Consider the following 21,109-nt stretch of genomic DNA (forward strand, 5'->3'; position numbering starts at 1 on the left):
TTCAGCTGAGCACTGGTGTCCTTAGCCTAGTATGTAGGGAAATCAAGTTTGGCAAGCTTGAAAAGGGGCTCGCCTCCCACAGTTCTCTGTGTTCCTCTTCAATTATCCTGAATATTCTCTGTGCAAGATGACTGACTTTTGAGGTGAACCTAATTTTTACCAGTAAAGAAGCTTAATAGCCTTTTCTTAGCTTTAATAAATATGTTTACATTAAGTTCCATATTAAAACAGTGTGAAGACAGTTGGTCCTCAAGCTTCCTGACAATGATCATCTGGACCATCATTGCCTTAGGGACTGGATCAGGTGTCATCTCAGAACAGAGGAGCCTTGACCTCTGCTGAAGTGGCTTGCAGGCTTGCTCCAGTAAAATTCAGGGGAGACAGAGCTTGAAGGCTCCCAGCAGAAAGAGTGGCAAACTCAGGAGGTAGAGATGCTAACTGCCCTGATGAGATTGTCACCGGTTGTGTATGTGCATGGAATTGTCACACTGACCCCGTAAATATAAACCATGAAGTGGCAACTTAAAAGATTCTAAATCTTGAAATAATTAAAATGAACACTTTAAAGGACATGTAGGGTTACCTCACTGAGTTCCTTGCTTGACTGAACTGACACAGAGGGAAAGAATCTTCTGAACTTGCCGGGTCCTGGGCAGCCCACGCAATCCCCCTCCACAGACACTTACATCACTACCACCCCCTGAAGCCCCAGTTCTCAGACCCACCTAGAAGGACCAGAAATGCTGAAATTTTCTTTCTCTTGAGAGTCTTCAACTATCCTGGGTGTGAGGGAGAAGCTCAGTGGTTTCACCTTGTCTGATGTCCCCTCTTTTCAGTGAGTCTGAAATAGTTTTCACTGTGTTCTGCATCATCCTTTGGGAAACAGTGGACTGAGGGAGGAGACAAGGGCAATTCTATAGGGGCCCTGGCTGGGGTGGCCTGGCTCTGAGCCCACAGGCTTCGCGGCTGGCTCTGTGCTCTGCCTCTTCCTGTAGCATGTCCTTGAGAAGTGCCACCAGCCTCCCAGCTGGGAGGAGCTCCCAGAGCACTGGGGCTGTGCTCCACTGCAGTCATAGGGACACACTTCCTCTCTGAATTCCAGGCAAGCTGAAGTGGGAGGTCCAGGGCATGTCTGAAGGGGCCAAGAAAGAAGGTCTTATGATATTTGCCTCATTTCTATAGGATTTATTATTATGTTTCCTCTGAGGTTGGAAAGGCTGCATTTTGATCTGAAATATCACTCAAAAATGAAGATGTGCCATCATTAACACTCAGTGATCTCACTTTCCTTTATCCCACAGATAACAACTCACAGAAGGGAGAGAATCATAGTCACAGTCATTGAGGTTCTGATTATCAGGAAAATCTGAGGCTGCATAAATCTCATCAGCAGAACAGTACACATCCAGAGCAGAATCAATCACAACGGAGGAATTAACTTCAACACTGAGTGAAAGACTTAACACAGAGCTGCGGATGGCTTGGAGAATGTATCTCTCAAACACAAAATTATGAATAATAGGATACAGACAGTACCATGGACTGGGGCTTCCTCCCCAAATCCATATGCTGATCTAATTTTCTCATTTGAGCAAATAATAATATAGTTTTACCAAACTATATGTCAGGTTACTGTAACTACATATATGATACGTGTGTGTGTGTGTGTGTGTGTGTACACATATGATGCATGCCCTGGTCTTTAAGATAATAGCTGTTAAGGAAAATAATTGTAGCTCTTCAATAATGAAAGATAATGTTTTTTATTTTTTTCTTTTTCCCCTAATATAAACTTTAAAAAAATAATTTCCAGACAATTTACATTAAGTTTTTAGGCTTTTAAAAAAATTGTCTTCAGATTTGAAATTAAAACACATTATCACACACACAACAATAAAGGCATACTCTGGGTCAGCAAAAATTAATTAATTATAAGAAAAAAGAAAAGCAGGTGGGGCATATCCCAGGAAAGAAAGAGAATGGGCATTTGTCAGAGTTCATCATGGATCTGGGGACAATGACAAAGGTATAGAAAGAGCAGTCTTGAATTTGCCAGCTGCTGAAAAACTGGAAGAAAAAACATAGAAATACAGATGTGTATGTCAGGAGAAATCCATCTTTAACACCACTGTGAGCTTGCATGGACCTGTATATGTGTCTGTGTGTGTGTGCACAGATGCATATTTGTGTGTACATATATAAGTTATACATTGCATGTATGTTCTTGAGCTTATACACACACAAATGTGTATATATGTATGTTTTTTAGGGAATTTGGGAAACATTTCCTGATTGCATATTTAATCCTACTTTTTACTTCCTCAAAAAGTGTAGAGGCCCTTGGTTGTCTGAGTTCTCACCATAAATTGACCTTGTAATGACTAGGTGAATAAATCAGGATAGAACTGGAAACTACTCATGCATTTCATGGCTGCACACCATGAGCATGATGTGTGCACACGGTGGAAGAGTCAGGTCAGTTCTTGCACATCAAAGCCCGTCAGTGATGTCCTGGTGAGCCCTACTGACTGTCAGTGGTCCTGTTAGGTCACGGAGCCATCTCGTCTCCCTCCTGTTGAGTACCCAAGAAGCAGATGCAATTGACTAGTGCCTGTGGTGTGTAGGAAAGCACCTCTTCTTTTGGTCCTCTGACCTCATGGCACCAAAGTGACTGCCAATCCCAGGGCTCAGGAAGCTCTCCCTCCACAAGGAAATGTGAGCATGGGGGAAACTTGTAAGAAGTCCGCAGGCTTCTTACCCCACGAGCCCACGAGGGCATTCTTCAGGAACCATGGAACTGGAGACAGAAGTTCTAATGCTTAAGACATTTTTTTAAACTCACAGGACACCCCCTGTGCAAAAATGGGATCTGGATGAACAAGACCATTGTGTGTGTGTGTGTGCACACGCGCGCGCGCGCCTTCTAAACGCCAAGTTGAGTACCACATTGTTATGGTTTGGATTTGCAGTGTCCCGTGTTGAAGGCTGGTCCCCAGGGCAGGAATGTTGGGGACAGGGGTGGGCAGGTGATGGGATTGTATGGGCTCTGACCTCACAGTGGATTAGTCCCCTGTTGGCTGAGTGGACCTTGGGAGGTCAAGGAACCTGCAGGAGGCAGGGCCTGGTTGAAGGGCATGGGACCTTGGGGGCAATATCTCATCCCTGCTTTTCAGCTGCCTTGGGGTGAGCTGCTCGCTCCCCCATGCCGCCCTCTCCATCATGAGGTTCTCCCTCACCTCAGGCCCCAGCAATGGAGCCAGACAACCCTGGACCCAAACCTCTGAAACCATAACTGGAACAAATGACTCCTCCTCTAAGCTGATTTCCTCTGTATTCATCACAGTAAAGAAAAGCTGGCTAACAGAAACCTCATTCACCTCTCCAGGTCCTTGCTTCAGATTTAAAGGCGTGTGCACCTCCTGGGCTTCACAAGTGCTAATCCATTCAACTGGCCAACAACAGTGAAGAGGGCTCTGTTTTCCCCGAGATGTCAGACTGATGGAATCCAACGCCCTGCACGGCCTGGTCCAAGGCCACTGTCAGTGCTGAGAGCCATGGCCGAGTCTGTATGGCCCCTGGCATTTTGCCAACAGTATTGATTGACAGGCGAGTCATTACTATCCGCCTCTGCCGCAACTTTTGAGTTCTCGCACTATTTTGGAGTTCTCGTGGGGATTTCCGGGGATTCCCCGAGAGTTCCCATTGGTTGGGGAAGTGCAGGAGGAGGGATTTCCGGGAGAGATATTTCCGGCTGGGGGTTCCTGGACAAGCCTCGTGGGGTTCGGGAGGATTCCCCGGGAGCTGTGTGAAGTGTTTTCCTGCAGTTTAAAAATAAAGTTTGTTCCTGCTTCAGTGGCTCGTGATTTGTGCCCAGCCAGACTGCGGCATGTCAGACCTAACGGGACCCACATTGTGACTGCTCTGCCTCTGTAGGTTGCTTTAAATCTGACATGTTCTTTCCCCTCTTTCTCTTCTCCCCCTCCTGCTCCTTAGCCGTGAAGGAGCAAGGTTGCATTCTTCCTGTCCTAGCACGAGTTAGCTGTCCTTGAGCTCCCACACCACAGGAATGCAGTAATTCAGGCATGGGACACTGCAAGAAGACCCAAGAACAGCCATCTCCCAAGTCTTCCAGTGAATTATGACCCCCATAGGGCACACCCGGAGTGTAGCTTTGAATCACCTCTTTGAAAGTCCCCTGTTCCCCCGTTGGGCAGAATCAGAGCCTCTGGGACAGGAGTCCCCTGTGCTTCTCCTCTCCTGGCAAAGCAATAAAACAACTTCTTTTTTTTTTTTCCTCAAAACTCTGTCTTCATTATTGGATAGGTGTCGGGACAAAGACTGAGCTGTTGGTAACAAGAGTTTCCAGGAGTGAAAACACATAACAGAAACAGTGGCCTTGCTCTGACCCTCCTCAGCTGGCTGACTCTCACTAGCCCTTCTGACTGGTAGTGTTTCAAGACCCCAATTCAGGAACTGGTATGATCTGATTTAAATAATTCATACCAGGAGAAAGGGCTTAATTGCTTCTTTTTTCATTTTAAAATATTAATATAAACTGTATATTAAAACATTATTCATAAAAATAATTTAAAATTATGAAATACAATTAAGAAACTTATAATCTTAATTTCAATTATATTGATAATTACATTGGATGCCATTAATTGTCGAAAGAACAATTAAAAAGCAAATTTGTCAAATAGACTTTAAAAAATGATCCAAGTATACACTGTCTACAAAAAAATTCACTTTAAATATAATGGTATAAGTAGATAAAAGTAAAAGAATCAGCTGGGCACGGTGGCGGATGCTTGTAATCCCAGCTGCTTGGGAGGCTGAGGCAGTAGATTATGAGTTCAAAGCCAGACTCAGCAACAGTGAGACCCTGTCTCTAAATATAATACAAAATAGGGCTGGGGATATGGCTCAGTGGTTGAGTGCCCCTGAGTTCAATCCCCAGTACCAAAAAAAAAAGTAAAAGAATCAAAATATATACTACACAAACACTAATCAAAGAAGTCAGGGGTGGCTGTTGATTTTTACCCTAAAGAAAACTACAAGAGTAAGAACAGGTGCTGCAATGATAGAACCATCAGCTCAGCAAGAGCCACCCCCAGCAGAGCTTCAGGACCCATGGAGCAAACTGACTGCCCAGGGAGAGATGGACAGACCCGTAACCATGGCAACACGCTTGCCGAAGCTCAGCCATAGCCAGAGCTGGCTGAGCGGGAACCAGCATGCACAGAAGAGCTGGACAGCTCCAGCAGCCAGCTGCCTCCAAGAGGGCTGCCAAGGCCCCTCAGCCCCAGCAGAGGCCCCTTCCCAAAGGGCACAGGGTGTGAGCAGGACGGCCAGCTGTGCGCCACACACAGACCAGACAGGACGTCCATGGCGGTTTTCTTTCTTCTTTAGGAGGCTGATTTTATTTCCTCTTGATACATAATGTTGCCGTGAATGAACGTTTACCTTGAAAATATCTAATCTATTGCAACAAACTGTAAACAAGGTGACCACTTCCTATGGGCAAATTATGCTTTTTGAGAAAAAAAGAAAGAAATTCTAGAACAAAACATGTTGAAATCCTTTCAAATAATTGTAAAAGAAAAGTATTTCCTTAAAATATAAGGTTCGTGATGTTGAGGATTGAAATATACAACTAAATGAAAAGTATTTTCCTCAGGTTGATAGAAGCATATATTTAAAAATCTGCAAACAGGGAAATATTTGCAACTCAGCTCATAGTTCAAGGTTAGTATTTCTTAAAACCAGAACAAAATCCCTGATACTGACAGGAATGAGTTGGTAGCACAACAGAAAAATGGGAAAAACAAACAAGACAGATTCTGTGGGTGTGGAATACCAGGATTTGGGATATTCATGTGAAATATCAAACTTATAGTCAAAGTACTAATGTAGCTCATCAAAATTGGGGTTTTTTTGTTTGCTTGCTTTGGGTTTTTACATAACAGATTGACCAAATTCATCTTTTGGAAAGATCTTCTCTAAAGGAGCTGCACTGGTAGAATGGCTGTTGGAAATACAAAATTTTGAAATTCTCTTGGGGACAAAATTGAATTTATCTATTAAATATGTGAATGCATTTTACTTGGACCTTCAGTTCCACTCCTGAGAATCACACACACACACACACACACACACACACACACACCTACATTCACATGCACACACACATATAGACACAAATACACACACATCTATATTCACATGCACACCCAAACATAGACACACTCGTCTACATTTACATGCACACACTACTACATAACATTATTTGTCTAGGACTTTTTTGAAATAGCAGAAATCAGAAACCATCGGATACTAGAGAAATCTGCAAAAACAGGACATTTGATGGAACATAGGATGGCAAAAAAAAAAAAAAAAAAGTCTCTCTTCGCCCTGATATTGAACCTTCTTCAAGACACTTCATAATGAACTGAGATCCCAAGGGTATGCTGTGCATGCAATTCCAGGGTTTTCGGGGAAGGTTATAAATTCCTCTCTTGTGCCTTCCCTTCCTTGGCTTCACAATGAAAACCCAGGAGATCATGAGAGCACTTTAGACAGGGCGACGGGACAGGTGAAGAACTGAGATTGCTTAATATTCCCTTGGCTTCGCTTTGTGAACTTTTGATATAATTTATCATGAGAAGTAGGATAAGAGACTGTGTTTCAGTTCCACTCTCATATTGTCAGATGGAAAGATGTGCAACGGTAACCAAGCGAAGTCTGAGTGGAAGGCCCCTGACTGTAAGGCGGGTGAGCTGGAACTCTGAGATTTTCCAGGAGGCCAGGACTCCTTCCCAGGGGTGCAGCCTGGCGGGGAAGGGGCCTGGGGAGAAGTGCAGCCCCAGTGCTGGGAGCAGGGTCCTGCAGGGGGCCAGCCATGAGTGCAATGGCTGGGGGGGCTGTGGCCGGTGTGTGGTAATGGGCTATCACAGGTCTTTAACTCTAGCAAAAGAAAGAACATGGAAAGAGGTGGCCAGGCCAGGCAGGGTTTCTAGGTCAGGGCCAGCACTAGGACAAGACAAGGACACTGGTGTCTGCTAAGCAGGACAGAGGCAGCTCTGACTGACACTGCAAAACCCTCCCACTGGGTGTGACGCAGAGGACAGTTTGGAAGGTATCCTGAGAGGAAGGAGGCAGGCCCCTGAGGAGGATGCTGTAGCATTTGAAACGTGGACACAGACAGCTTGATTCTGCTGTTATTGGTGGAGATAAACCCTTGTCCATTCATGAGGAAAGATACAGTGTGAAAACAGGATGACATCGGTGCTCACGGGCAGCCACAGAGTGGCACAGCCAGGGGACCACTGGGGGTCAGGATTGCCAACTTGAGCAGCTGCACGAGACATTTCTTGGGGCAAAGTCGAGGTCACTTCTGCCGCAGCCTGTGGCACAATTCAACCTCAAGGTGGCCGTCAGGGAGGCAGAGGCTCTACAAGGAAATCCAGTCCCTGAGAACATCAGAGACGCTGCAGCGCGAATTTCATGCCCACACTGTAAGTGGTATCAGCTACTTTAGTAAATTCATATCACACAGCAATATACCACCAAAAAAGAGAAAGCTTTAAAATGATTTCCTAAATTGAGAAGTTGCCTTAAATATTAGGAGAGACGCCCCAGATGCGTTGCCGTGCCAGTTGGTATCAATGTGTGAGTCGGGTCTAGACTTGGACAGCAGCCTGGAAGGGACTGTCCTCTCCGTGTGTCTCCTGCAAAAAGTTTTGTGAACTTCCTTCAGATGGACGTAGAGTTTTATGATCCAAATATGATGGAATATTTTTGACTGTCGTTAGACCCTGGGGACTTCTGTACCTGACCTGGGTTTGCATTTCCCTTTTTTCTGCTATTCTGCCTTATGAGGGTCTCCAGAGGGTCTCCATCAGCACAGACTGACACTCCAGGAAGGTCCTCTCCAGTGCGTCCCACCTAAGAAGTTGCCACCGTTGTAGCTATCACCATGTTTGTCCCTCCCAGTGAACCCACACTTCCTGCCACGCCCGAGTGTGCCCTAAAAGACCCCAAAACAAAACACCGGGGTGAAAATGAAGGAGCTGTGGGGGGTGGGGGGTGGGGGGTTCTTCCAAGTGTCTGAAGGTGCAGCCTGGAGCGCAGAGTGAGCCCCTTCTCCGGGCCACACGCAGCTCTGGGTTGACCCAGCCCAGAGCAGCCCCAGGGAGCACCTGGGAATGGGGGAGCTGCCAGGGAGGGAGTTCAGATACGGCCCGAGGCCATAACACAGGAAATAGGAGGGTGTCCCTAGAGGTTGGCTACGGGGAAGACTGCCACCATGACAGGATGAGGACCTCGCCTTCTTCAAGTTTGCACACAACGACGCCGAGCAGCTCCTCGCTGTTGGGACAGTTTGCACATGGCTTTGAGGTTCTGGTGGAAGGCCGAGGTTTAGAAAAGATGTTATGTGGCCCAAGTTTCATGTTAACCTGTAAAGGTCACCTTGGTGACAGTTGCCAAGATTGTTCACTGCTTCAAAAGTGAAAACTAAAAACCAGGCATTCACCAAAGATTTTATCATAGCTCTCGTGGAATCCAGAGAATCTCATCTTGCAATTTAAACTAAAAAATTTTTCAAACATAGGCCTGTGCTACAAACTCTGGATTTTATTCCATTTTCTTGTCATTAAAAACACCTTGGTCGAGTTAGTTTGTTCTAGTTTGCCCCTGGAGACTGGATTTGGTCCTGACCTCCTAGCAGGGCAGGTTCTCAGCCCAGAGGTCCAGGTGAGGTCCTGCTGTCCCTCGGCTTGCCCTGGCCACTGGGCCACCATGGCACTTACAGGGAGCAGGTGGAGGAGGCCTGACCTAGAGGGCTGGCTCTGGAGTTAGGGTCTGTCCCCTGCTGTCACCTGTGCTCCTGTGCTGCACTGACGGGAATGACAGGGCTTCCTCCTCACAGGAGAGGGCTGGGCAGGGGGGGACACCTGGAGCCCTTCATTCTTCTCTTTCAGCATCAGACTTGTTTTTGCTTAATTAGGTGTCTCCTTGCATACGTTGTAGGACTCTGAAACAGTCACTACCTCACCACCTAAGATATTCCATTCTCAGTGTCCAGATCTAAGTTGTTTTTTTTTTCTTTTGAGTCATGGTATCCTTGCTAATTTTTGAAATAGAGTTAATTTACTCATGTTTTTTTCTTTTAATATTTATTTTTTAGTTGTAGGTGGACACAATACCTTTATTTTATTTTTATGTGGTGCTGAGGGTGGAACCCGGTGTCTCACACGTGCTAGGCGAGTGTTCTACCTCTGAGCCACAACCCCAGCCCCATTTACTCATGGCTTTATGTTCCTCAGAAAAATCCTGATGACCTAATTTTTCTAACAGAATTATTAAGCTGCATTATCATTGACAAGTCAACATCAATGCCTGAGAAGAACATTGACTCGGCATGTGTGTGTAGGAAATGTCCCTGAAGGGGACACATCTTTGAGGTACAAAGGACCAAGTGTAGATCAGACCATCAGATCATTAGATAGAGGACCACTGCCCCCACTTAACAGAGATTTTGTGGCCCGGGGTCCCTGGAACACTGCCGGGAGACGCATTAGGGGCAGGAGCCTGGGTCAGGTACCTTCCCCCATCACAGTGCTGTACTAAGGCACCACAGGCAGAGCAGACTTGGAACTGCTGTCCAGTGGAGTTCAAAACACAAGTACCATGCACAGGTGGCCACATTAGGTGGTATCAACAGCAGACTATGGTTTTTAGTACTTACCATTTGCACATGAGTTTGAGTTTCCATTCTAAACTGCTTTTCTGTGTTGATATCTCAAAACTCCTGTCTGTTTCTGGTCAAGAGGAATCTCTTCTGTGCCAGAATTTTCCTGAACGCTTTCTTCACGTCTTTGTTTCTCAGGGTATATATGAGTGGGTTCACCAGCGGGGTGACCACGCAGTAGAACACGGAGATCACTTTGCCAATGGTGAAGTTGTACTTGGCTGGAGGGCGGACGTAGGCGAAGATGATGGTGCCGTAGTATATGGTGACCACGGTGAGGTGGGAGGCACAGGTGGAGAAGGTCTTCTTCCGAGCCTCTAGGGAGGACAGCCTGAGGACGGTGGCCACAATGTTGCCGTAGGAGGACATGGTGAGGAGGAAGGAGCTGAGAATCACCACAGAGCTGCAGGTATAGCCCAAGGCCTCTGCCAAGAACGTGTCTGAGCAGGAAAGTTTAAAAATGGGGTCTGAGTCACAGAAGAAGTGGTTGATCTTCTGAGGGCCACAGAAGTTCAGGCGAGAGATGAGTATGGTAGGTAGGAGGGGGGCCGCGAAGCCCCCAACCCAAGACCCAGCTGCAAAGCACAGGCAGAGCTGAAGGCTCATGAGAAGGGAGTAGCGGAGAGGGCTGCAGATGGCCACATACCGGTCGTAGGCCATCACCGCCAGCAAGATGCACTCGGTGGCCCCCATGGAGAAGAAGAAGTAGTACTGGACAATGCAGCCAGAGACAGAGATGGCCGCGCCCTTGGACAGGCAGGTGGCCAGCAGTTTAGGCACCGTGGCTGTGGTGTACCAGATCTCCAGGAAGGACAGGTTTCCTAGGAAAACGTACATGGGTGTCTGCAGCGTGGCCTCCACCAGGACGATGAAGATGATGAGGGTGTTTCCCACGAGGGAGAGCAGGTACAAGGCCAGGAACAGCGCGAAAAGCGCGTGCTGCAGCCAGGGCGCTCCCGAGAACCCCAGCAGAAGGAACTCCCTCACCGCTGTCCTGTTGGCCAGGTCCATGCCGCATCCTCTGGTCGGGAAGGAGTCAACCACACTCAGGGCCTGGGAGACTTCACCTGGGCTGTCTGGCCGATCTTCAGGAACAGCCTCCCATGGGGCAGTTCTGGTAATCCACGTTTTACAGATGAAGAAATGAGGGGGGTTAGCCGTTTTCCTAGGGGTCTCCTCACCCTTCAGTGGCAGGGTGGGTTGGAACCCAGGAAGGTGGCCCCAGGCCAGTCCAAACTTGTACATCAAAGGACTGAACCTGGTGTGGCCCTGTCACTGGAAACTCACCTCCCAAAGCACAGAGGGTGCCTGAGAGACCAAGATGGGGGCCTGCCCTGCAGGAAGGAGGAGTGCCCCCAGCTTCAGCCTGGGGACCCGTCATCTGCTCCGTCAGTCAAGGGCGGGCGGAGAGGGTGGCCTCTGTGAAACCAGCCTCAGAGCACAAAGCAGGGGTGGAGGGGACACGAGTGGAAGACGTCTGTTTACAGGCACTCTTCACCCCCCAAGTTCTGGCTGACTTTAGAATCCTTGCACCTGTTATTTGCATCTGTCAGAAACGGTCAAGCAAATAGATTCTTAAAGGAACCAGAAAGCTCTAGAGAAGCGAGGATTCCCAGAGGGTACACCTGCCTCAGTGCCAAAAATCCAGACGATGATATAAAGGAAAAAAAAATATCTGGGTAGCCATCCTAAAATCGTTCTTGTATGTGTAGAATGGGATGGAAGCGTACATAAAGTCTCTGCACAAACAACACAGGCATCTGTCTCCAGCATCACCGTAAAAACAACAGCTGAGTGCGACGTGCGGTCAGCTGGGTCCTGTCTGTCCACCTCCTGCTTTAGAACGTGGAGATTCTCAGTCACCAGACCCACAGGCTCCCCCACGGCGTCTACGTTCCCTGCAGTGCACAGAGGAGGAAGGGAGGGGAGCTTTCATTGAGGGATCTTGGCAATTATTTGCCACAGAGTTAGAAGATCAAGTAATGTTACTGTGGTTGGGGATATCATTTTTAAAAATTTTTTAATTTGCTTTAATCAGTTATACATGACAGTAGAATACATTTATGCACTTTGCTATACATAGATGGGATATGATTTCTCATTTTTCTGAGTGTACATGTTATAGGAACATATTGGTCATGCAGTCACACATATATATAAAGTAATGATGTCTGTTAGTCATCTAAAAATGCTGACATTTTTTCATATTTCCTTAACAAAATTTAAATTGTACTTCTTGCTGCACCACGATCCAACAGCATTTGAAATGTCACACCGTCCCTCCCTTTTCCTAAGTCTTTTTCCCGGTCACCTAGTCCTCTGTACTGAGATGCAGGCTCCATGTTCCTCAGCAGCAGGAACTTAGAAAGTGAAGAGAGAGAAAATATCTTCTAAACCAAGCAATACTTTCATTAAAATAAAACTCAAGTGCAAAAAGCAACTCACACTTTATTAATTTGGTGGTTTTAATGCCTAGCCTGCAGTCTTTGCTCCCGCGTGGAGGAGGTCCTGCTAGGCCACGAGCGTCACTGCTGGGCAGTTATGGGCCTGGCCCTTTCCCGTGGGCTACTAGGGATCGGGCACACAGCTTTTCCCTGGGTACACTCACGTGCTGTTGTATCTTGCTCATTTTCAGAAATGTGATGTTGTTGGTCAAATAATCTTAGTTCTTCTTTTCAGCGAGGCCGTGGCTCGAATCAAATGAACCCATTGCCTCATCGACGTAGCGGGGACCTGTGGCTGTGCTGTTCGCCGTCACTCAGCATCTGTGTTACCAGTTAGCACCCCAGTCTTTGCTTGTCTTTCTCCCCTGTGGTCGGGGCTGGGGAGGGAAGGCCAGGGAATCTCCCTGGGGGCTTCATTAGGACTTCTCAGCTTGGGAGAGCTGGGCTTGACTTTGGGACATCACAGGGGCTCCCTGAGGACTGCACTTTCGTGAGGGTCACAGTTGCTCTCCCAGGGACTGAGGAAGAGCAGAGGAGGCCTTAGGGATGTCCCCGGGCCCCAGGCCACTGCAGCTGCCCTGCCTGTGGCACTCCCCTTAGAAACAGGACTGATGCAGCCTTTGCCCAGCGGGCCCTGGCTCCACGCCCAGCATTGCAAAGTGGATGGCAGGAGATGGGGCTGCTCTCTGGCCCCACAGCGAGGTTGCAGCACAAGGCGCCCTGAACACACATACAAGCCCTCTGGCCACAGGGAAGTCTCCTTCACAAACACAGAGCTAAAACACAAAGGGGCCCTCGTCCTTCCATAACAGTGAGTGAGCCTAGGGGGACAAGGCCTGCCACCAGGAGGTGGGCGTAGCAGTCAGCAGGGTCTGGGGGGGAGCACCCTGGGTGTCAGGAGATGATATGGATGTGTGCGTGCACAGCGACAAGGGGACCTGGAAAGAAGTGTGACCTTGTTCAAGTCACTCCAAAAAAGTGGTCTTTGACCTTCTTAATTTAATTTAATTTTTATTACATATTTAAAAGATCATTTATGGGGTAGAAAGTCACGATTCTTCTGAATACAAAAAATCAGACCAAACTAATGAAAATAGGCATTATCTCAAACACTTAACACATTCGTGATGAGAACATTGGGAGTCTACTCCCAGCGATATGAAACACGCAGTTCTCATTATCAGCTATACCACCATGGTGTGTAACAGACCTCAGAAAAGTCAGACTTCCTCCTGCCCAGGTGAGGCTGCCGTCCATTACTGCCGTCCCCTCCTCCCAGGCCCCCACCCTGGCACACGGAAGCTGCCCTCTGCTCCTGGGAGGTGACGTTTTAGGGTCCACCTGTGAGTGAGAACCGGAGGCCTTTGGGTCTCTGCTTACTTCACTCGGCATGACATTCTCTGGCTCCATCAATGTCATCGCAAACTACAGAGTTTCTCTTTCTTTGAAGCTGATTGATAGGAAAGCCCTGGTGTGAACAACCGCACCTTCCCTGTAACCCATCCATCCGTGGGCACTTAGGTTGGCTCCCTGGCATCTGTGAGTAACACCACATCCCACGTGGCAGGCCAGCTGTCCCTCTGACATGCTGACTTCAACATGTTCGGGTAAATACCAGACCTGAAATGGCTGGTCATAGAGTAAGTCTTTTTTTTTTTTTTTTTTGAGGATTTTGTCTACCATTTTCTATAATCGTTGTTAACAAATTGCATTCTCACCAGGGGCTCATTTTTTTTCCACTTCCTTGCCAATACTTACTTTCCATCTTTTTGATAACAAACTTTTTCTTTTTCTTTTCTTTTTTTTTTTTTTTTTGGTAGCGGGGATTGAACCCAGGGACACTTAACCACTGAGCCATGTCTCCAGCCCTTTTTATATTTATTTACAGACAAGCTCTCACTGAGTTGCCGAGGCTTGCTTCAAACTCGCCATCCTCGTCTCAGCCTCCCATTGATAACAACTGTTTTAACAGGTCGGGGTGATGCCTCATGGTGGTCTAATCTGCATGTGCCCAGTGATCAGTCCTGTTGGGCGTGTCTCCATGTCATGGCCAGAGTGCAGTAAATCACCAAGCCAACCGTAAAGCAGGAGGCGGAAACTTGCTTCACCATGTTTGTCCTTCCCAGTGAACCCACCCTGATTTGTCTGCGTTGATTCTGTTCCCTGTGGCTTAATAGTTCCTTCCTAGTTCACTGCCCGCAGCTTTTGGGGAGCAGCTAGGGTTTTCTCTGAATGCAGTCATGTGCTCAATGAGACCCTTTCACCTCCTCCTGTCTTGTTTGGGCCCTCTGAGGTCCCTTTCTGTGCCATTGCTCTGCTCCAGTGCCCTGCCGGTGGGTGGTTTGGGGCTGTTGACCTGGGCGCTTTCTCTACTCACACTTGGTTCTGTGCTGGCTGCAGGATCTCATGCTTACTGAGGCATGTTTCTTCTGCACCTCTTCTGGACCTCTGGTTCAATTTCTTCAGGAAAGTTGAATTTTGCCCAAGCCTCATCTTATTCACTGAGACAATTACACATTTTTTACCTGAACGTCGTTTACTGATCTGCTCATAATGACCCACCAGCATCCTGGGGATTACAGGCTACTTGACCGCAGTGAATGACCCTTTTGATGTGGGGTTGAGCTTGGGTTGCTAGGATTTTGCTAAGGATATTGCATGTATGCTCATGAGGGGAATCGGCCTGGTGTTCTTTTATGGATGAATCTCACAAACACAATACTGAGCAACCGAAACCAGGCAAAAAAAAAAAAAATGCCATCAGCAATATAATTTAGCTCTTGTACACATCAAGATAGACTGTGCCCGCAGTTGAGTGATGTGTCTTCCAGGACTGTGAATGAAAAGCATTTGCTTTGTGTGATTTGGCTCTGGTTATCCATAGTCTTCCCTTTGTTGGAAGAACTGTAACTTCGCTCAGTACTAATAAAACAGAGGAGGACAGCCAGGGGGCTGGGACGAGGAAACGCCCTGGGGCAGCAGACCTGACCCATGCCAGCCCCACAGCCAGCTAGGCACTGCTGCCTCTCATCTGCCCACCCCAGGAGAGTCCAGGAGGGATGGCTAGCAGCTGAGCCTGTGGCCTGCCCTGGGGACACAGGCAAGAAAAAATAGTGGAGCCAAATGCTTTTGCAATTAACTCTAATAAGATTCCTCATGGTGATTTCTAGTGGAAAGACATCTGAAGGTCTTATTTATGGAATGTGCATAGGCTACTATGCCTAGTTCTCCAGGTTGCTTATGTAACAAATTTAGAATCAGCAGATACACAACATGGCCTGCTGAAAGAGTTCAAGGACAACTGAGTGCTGTAACAGGCAAACCGTGGAGAGTTCTCCTCATTCACACATAAATCATCCTGTGCAATGCAATGACCTGCGTGGGATCGGGAGGCCTCACAGTTGCATCTGGCTCAGGGTGCCTGTGGATGTGGTAAATACAGCTTTGGGAGCTGCACAGATAGCCTCAAGCTTCATGCTTTGCCAGTGTCTTGCAGTCCTCTGCAGGCTTTGAACTACTAGTAAAATGACACTGGTTAAATCTTCAGTTCTCAGGAGCCCAATTTACCACCTCAATGGGAAAGGAGGAATTTGCATTCCCCAGAAGTTTTGAAGGATGCAAAGGCACTATATAATGAAAACCAGGCTAATGACACTGGGCGGCATCTCCCTTTTGCTTCTTCTTTTCTTTGTTTACCGAGTGGCATCTTGGTGCCTGTTTATCTCCCAGTCTCTGCTGGGCTCTAAGGAGTCCCTGGTGTCTGGCCAGGCTGCTCCCTCCACCACAGGAACCACTTTCTACATACCCGTGCATTTCATATTTTTTCCTTTTTCTTCAAGAATGTGTGAGATGAGCAGAAGCACATTTAGAGAGCGCTCCCTGTGAGTGGTGGAACCCCAGGTCCTCCGAGCCTCCTTCCTGGATTTGCTGAAGTCCACCCGCAGCCAAGTGGAAGTTGCAAAGTACTTTTGAAAGGAAGATGTGCATTTCCCCTGTGGAATACCTTTACCGTTTTAGCTGACTCTTGGATGTTTAGAAAAGAAAACCCTCAAAAAATTACTCTGAGGTCCCTATTTTGGTTCAGGGAAGCTACTAAACAGTCTGCACTTTCCTTTGACTCTGCAATGGGCCATTCAAGGGCTCAAGGTGATGGAGAGAAGAGCATGCCATCTAAAGACGGCACAGTGTCGGGGACGAGGGTGAGGATGGTGCTTGTACCTGCTGACAGATCCACCTTCATGACGATGTCACTCAGGGCAGGGCTGGCTTGAGTGACATCTGAAAAGCGGACACACATAATCTCCATTTTCAGAAGGGTCCCCTTTCTAAACCCATCATCTCAAATGATTTTCCACACCTAAAACCCTAGCAAAGCATTAAGTGAACTTCTGGACAGGTGACCTTTTAGGTATACAGATAGGAAGCCAGTCCCGTGTTCATTAGGTAGAGCTGAAGCTATAAGCCACCTCCCCGTACATTATTTATTTACTTACTGATTTGCCTTCATGAATCTACATTCTTTATCCATATTGTAAGCTAGATAACTATGTTAGAAGAGCTGAAGTTTATTTGCCAACTTGGTTGGTTTTTAAAAAAAAAAAAAAAAACATTTTTTTTTTCGAAGGGATTTAAACTCTTGCATCTGTATTTGTTTTTCCTTGGGAAAGTGTGAATTTCTACTAAGTTTTAAAAGTGGGATGTGTGTGTTCACTTGAGCACTTACAGAGGCACAAAAGCAGACATTTTGATTCTGGAGAAGGACAGGTGACACTCCCAAAGGTGAACTGGAATGTGCCACAGTCTGGCTGGGCACAAATCAGGAGCCACTCAAGCAGGAACAAACTTTATTTCCTAACTCCGGAGAACGCCACCCACGCGGCCTTCTCCGGGACACACCACACACCAACCGGAACTCCCTCCACCGGAACTCCCTCCACCGGAACTTCACCAACCACCGCAAACTCTCCAGGAATCCCCGCGAGAGCTCAACCGAACTCAACGGGAGGCCGCGAGAACTCAAAAGTACTGGCAAGGGCTGGGGATGTGGCTCAAGTGGTGGCGCGCTCGCCTGGCATGCGTGCGGCCAGGGTTCGATCCTCAGCACCACATACAAACGAATGTTGTGTCCGCCAAAAAGAAACCTAAAAACTGAATGTTAAAATTCTCTCTCTCTCTCTCTCTCTCTCTCTCTCTCTCTCTCTCTGTCTCTTTAAAAAAAAAAAAAAAAAGTACTGGCAAAATGCTAGGCGCCATCCCAACTCGGCTGTGGCTCTCAACAGGAATGAGTGAGTCCCCAAGCACTAGGGATTGGAGCCATATCCTACTTAGAGTTTATTCAACGGAATAACCGCTGATGTAATCACTTTTGCATATTGCATATTGATTTGCTATTAGCAAGACAGGATGGAACAAAACTCAGAGGTTTGGAGCAAGGCTTCCCCTGATGAGGTCCTGTTACCTCCCAGGAGGACAGTATTCCTCGGGAGTGGGCTGCACCCGGCACATCTGCAGAGGGCTCTGCCAGCCTCTGCCTGTTGGCAGGGAATGTGATTTGAGCAGAAGGTGATCTTCCTCTATGCCAGAAACAGTTGGGCACACATGTGACAAGGACACGGTGGACAGAATGGGGACATTGAGGTGTGTCGAGAGAGAGCAAAGTGAAGGAGTGTTCCCTAGACAGGGAAGCATTCCTGAGAGCGCTTCAAGAGGAGCCCTGCTCCCACCACCCATGGATCTGCACTGGAGCCCAGCCACAGTCCAGTCTAAACCTCGGATGTTGCCCCAGCAGGACTTATCCTCATCTGGATGGCTTGGAGTTTGATCACACCTCGCTGCACTGAAATCAGGGACCTGGTCGTCCCCACCTGCTTCTCCAGAACGCACCAGCCTCATCCTGACCGCGGGTTTCCTGGGTCGCCCAGTGCTTGCAAAGGCAGAGTGTGAGGACACACACAAAGCACTGGATGCAGTTTCCAGTGTAAAGAGACATCGGGGCGACCTGATGGCTGCTGCAGTGTCCACGTGGGACATGCCTGCCTTGGCCCCTTGCTCTGGCACTTGGATTTACCTCTGGGTCGTGGTCACCGCTGAGAGCAGCTCACATGCAGAGTGTCTTCTGCAGCGCTGCCTTCACATCCCTGCTCCTGAGGCTGTAGATGAAAGGGTTCAACATGGGGGTGACAGTTGTATACATGACAGCGGATAGGGCATCTCCCTGAGGCGTGTGCGAGGAGGTGGGGCTGAAGTAGACCGTGATGGCTGTGCCGTAGAATAGCACAACCACCGACAGGTGGCAGCTGCAGGTGGAAAAGGCTCTCTGCCTCCCCTGAGTAGAGGTGACCTTCAGAATGGTGCAGAAGATGAGGCCATACGATGTGAGGATGCAGGCAAGGGGCGTGAGAGCCAGCAGACTCCCCACCGTGAGAATGACCATGATGTTGAGGGACACGTCGGAGCAGGAGAGCTGCAGGAGAGGGTTGAGGTCACAGAAGAAATGGTGGATGACATTGGAGGCACAGAAGGACAGGCGTGCCATCAACATGGTGTGCAGGAGGGCATGAAGGCAGGTGACCACCCAGAGCCCTGCCACCAACCGCAGGCAGAGCTGAGGGCTCACTGTGGTGGCATAGTGCAAAGGGTGGCAAATGGCCACGTATCTATCGTAGGCCATCACACAGAGAAGGAGGCTGTCCATGTTCACAAAAGAAATGAAGAAGAAGAGCTGGGCGAGGCAGCCTTCGCGGGAGATGGTCAGGGTGTCAGTCAGGAGGTTCACTACCATTTTAGGAACTGTTGTGGAAATAAAGCAAATGTCAACAAAGGCCAAATTACTAAGGAAGAAATACATGGGGGAATGGAGGCGGGGGTCACCGCCGATGGCCAGGATGATGAGCGCGTTTCCCAGCACGGTGACCAAGTACATACAGAGAAAGAGCAGGGCCAAGAGGTGCGGATGTGCTAAGGAGTCCGAGAGTCCCAGGAGGACAAATTCCCTGATGGCTGTTAGGTTTCCTCTTTCCATCTTCCCATCGAATCTAGAAGAAGAGAACATTTAATGGTGGAGCCCCACAGGGTCCTCATGACATGTCGGGGGGCTAAGTGCCACCCTAACCCTTGCTACTTCCGATGTTTGCCACCCATGTCTGTGTCTATGGCATCATGTCTGCATACGCACAGAAACATCTTGCAACTCAGTCTCAACCGCTTTCAAGAAAGCATGGTTTCTTCCCCAATATTGGAAGTGAACTGTGACTAATGCCCATTTTTAATTGGACCCGTTATTTTTATTTGCCCACAATAACCACATTGTCCATACCTACCTTATGAGAAAGTTGCTTATTTTGGCAGCCATGCTGGTTGCCCCGAGCAGATTTAGTTACTGTGGCTGAGCACTGTCCCTGCTCATCTGATGTATCCCAACCAGGATGGCAGATGCCCTGTGCCAGCTTCTTCACTTGGGTGAGAATAAATGTTGGTGATCCCAGGCCCCCACTCTGGCTTCTTTGCTCTCTGCTGATCATTGCACCGTGCCTCTGCCAGGTATGCAGGCTCCCCTGACATCCCATGTCCTTGCAGGGGCTTTAGGCCCTTCAGCCCAGCACAGCCCTGTGCCCTGCTCTCCCTAAGAGACGTGATAGTGCTCCTGCCCTATGAGAATCCTTCACCAAGTGTCTTGCAGCCTCACAGTCTCTCTACTCTCCAAATGCTTACTATAATATGATGTAATTAATACCCGCTTTTATTCTAAGTATTATCAAGGTATAAGTTTTTATAACTATTAGCAAACAAGTAATTATCCATCCATTCACATGACCAGTGTCTTCCTTCAATAAATATGTCCCAAACACCGCCTACGGTCCACGTTCTGGGCACAATTCATTTGACACTGAATATTATTTTTTCTGACTCGAGTTGAATTATTGATTAAGTTATGTGTTCCAGAACGTTCTTCCTGACATTGGGGGCTTTTAATTTTTTTTTCAAAACTTTATATTTTTAGTTTATATTGTTGTAAATCTAACTGGTTATTAAGGCCTTGAACAGGACGTGTGGCTATAAAATCACAGTGGCTGGTGGGGACTTGCCATTTTTAGTGTGGGTGTTATTATTTCTCACAGTGTCCCTGGATCACTGTTTGTTATTGATTTTACATTTGGGATCCTAATGAACTTCTCTATAAAACATGTCTGGTGTGTACATATTGGAGACCTTTTCTAAGTCTCAGGAGGTTCTCCCAAATTCAGAACTTTTATCTGCTCCTTATGTTTTATAGGAATATTCACTGTCATCCTCCAGATGTGTGATATAGGAAGAAGACCTCTCCTTTCAAATACACAACCACGGAACAGGGCCCACAGGCCTCCTCTGAAGGCCCATTCAGGAGGCCTCCTTCTTCCCACCGAGCTCCTGTGCCAGGCAGTGTAGCGAGCACCGCTAAAGCCCTGCCACTAACTGGAACATGCATTTGCTCTTTACCCAGCCTCCAGTCCCAGCTTGCCTAGAGCCTCCGACCTGCGCAGTTCCCTCCCTCTGATCCCTATAGCCTCTAACTAACTTCTCTCTACCTCTTCACCCAAGCGCAGGTGAGTCGGGATGAGGTCTGTGTTGGGCGGGGTCACTGCCCGCTGGGCAGGTGCCCACTCTGGAGTAAGGGGCTTTGCTGGCCTCCTCTGCTGCGGGACGATCTCTCCTGCCCTTTCCCCATCCTGTGATCAGACTGAAAGCCCCTTTCAGCATGGAAGCTCACCTTGTTTGCCTGCTTCCCTGTGGCCGGTGTCGTGCCGGAGGAAGAATCTGCACATAGTTGGCGACACACAGTGCTATCGAAACAGCGGAGGCCACATTCTGGAGCAGCACCTGACTGCACCAGCCTGCGGTTCTCGGAGAGAGCCCTACAGTGCCTCCCTCACGG

The 21,109-nt window shown here is 48.0% G+C and overlaps 2 protein-coding genes across 2 annotated transcripts; both read right to left on the bottom strand.

Annotated features, from left to right (window-relative positions):
• Positions 1-9,805: 9,805 nt before the first annotated feature.
• Positions 9,806-10,765, bottom strand: LOC114080298 (olfactory receptor 6F1-like). The gene has a single exon (XM_027921853.2). The coding sequence runs from the start codon at positions 10,763-10,765 to the stop codon at positions 9,806-9,808; it is 960 nt and encodes a 319-aa protein (XP_027777654.2).
• A 7,530-nt stretch (positions 10,766-18,295) lies between these two features.
• Positions 18,296-19,219, bottom strand: LOC114080299 (olfactory receptor 1C1). The gene has a single exon (XM_027921854.2). It carries the CDS (start codon positions 19,217-19,219, stop codon positions 18,296-18,298), a length of 924 nt encoding a protein of 307 aa, XP_027777655.2.
• Positions 19,220-21,109: the final 1,890 nt, after the last annotated feature.

This window comes from Marmota flaviventris, chromosome 5, assembly GCF_047511675.1.
Source record: "Marmota flaviventris isolate mMarFla1 chromosome 5, mMarFla1.hap1, whole genome shotgun sequence".
Taxonomy (NCBI): Eukaryota; Metazoa; Chordata; class Mammalia; order Rodentia; family Sciuridae; genus Marmota; species Marmota flaviventris.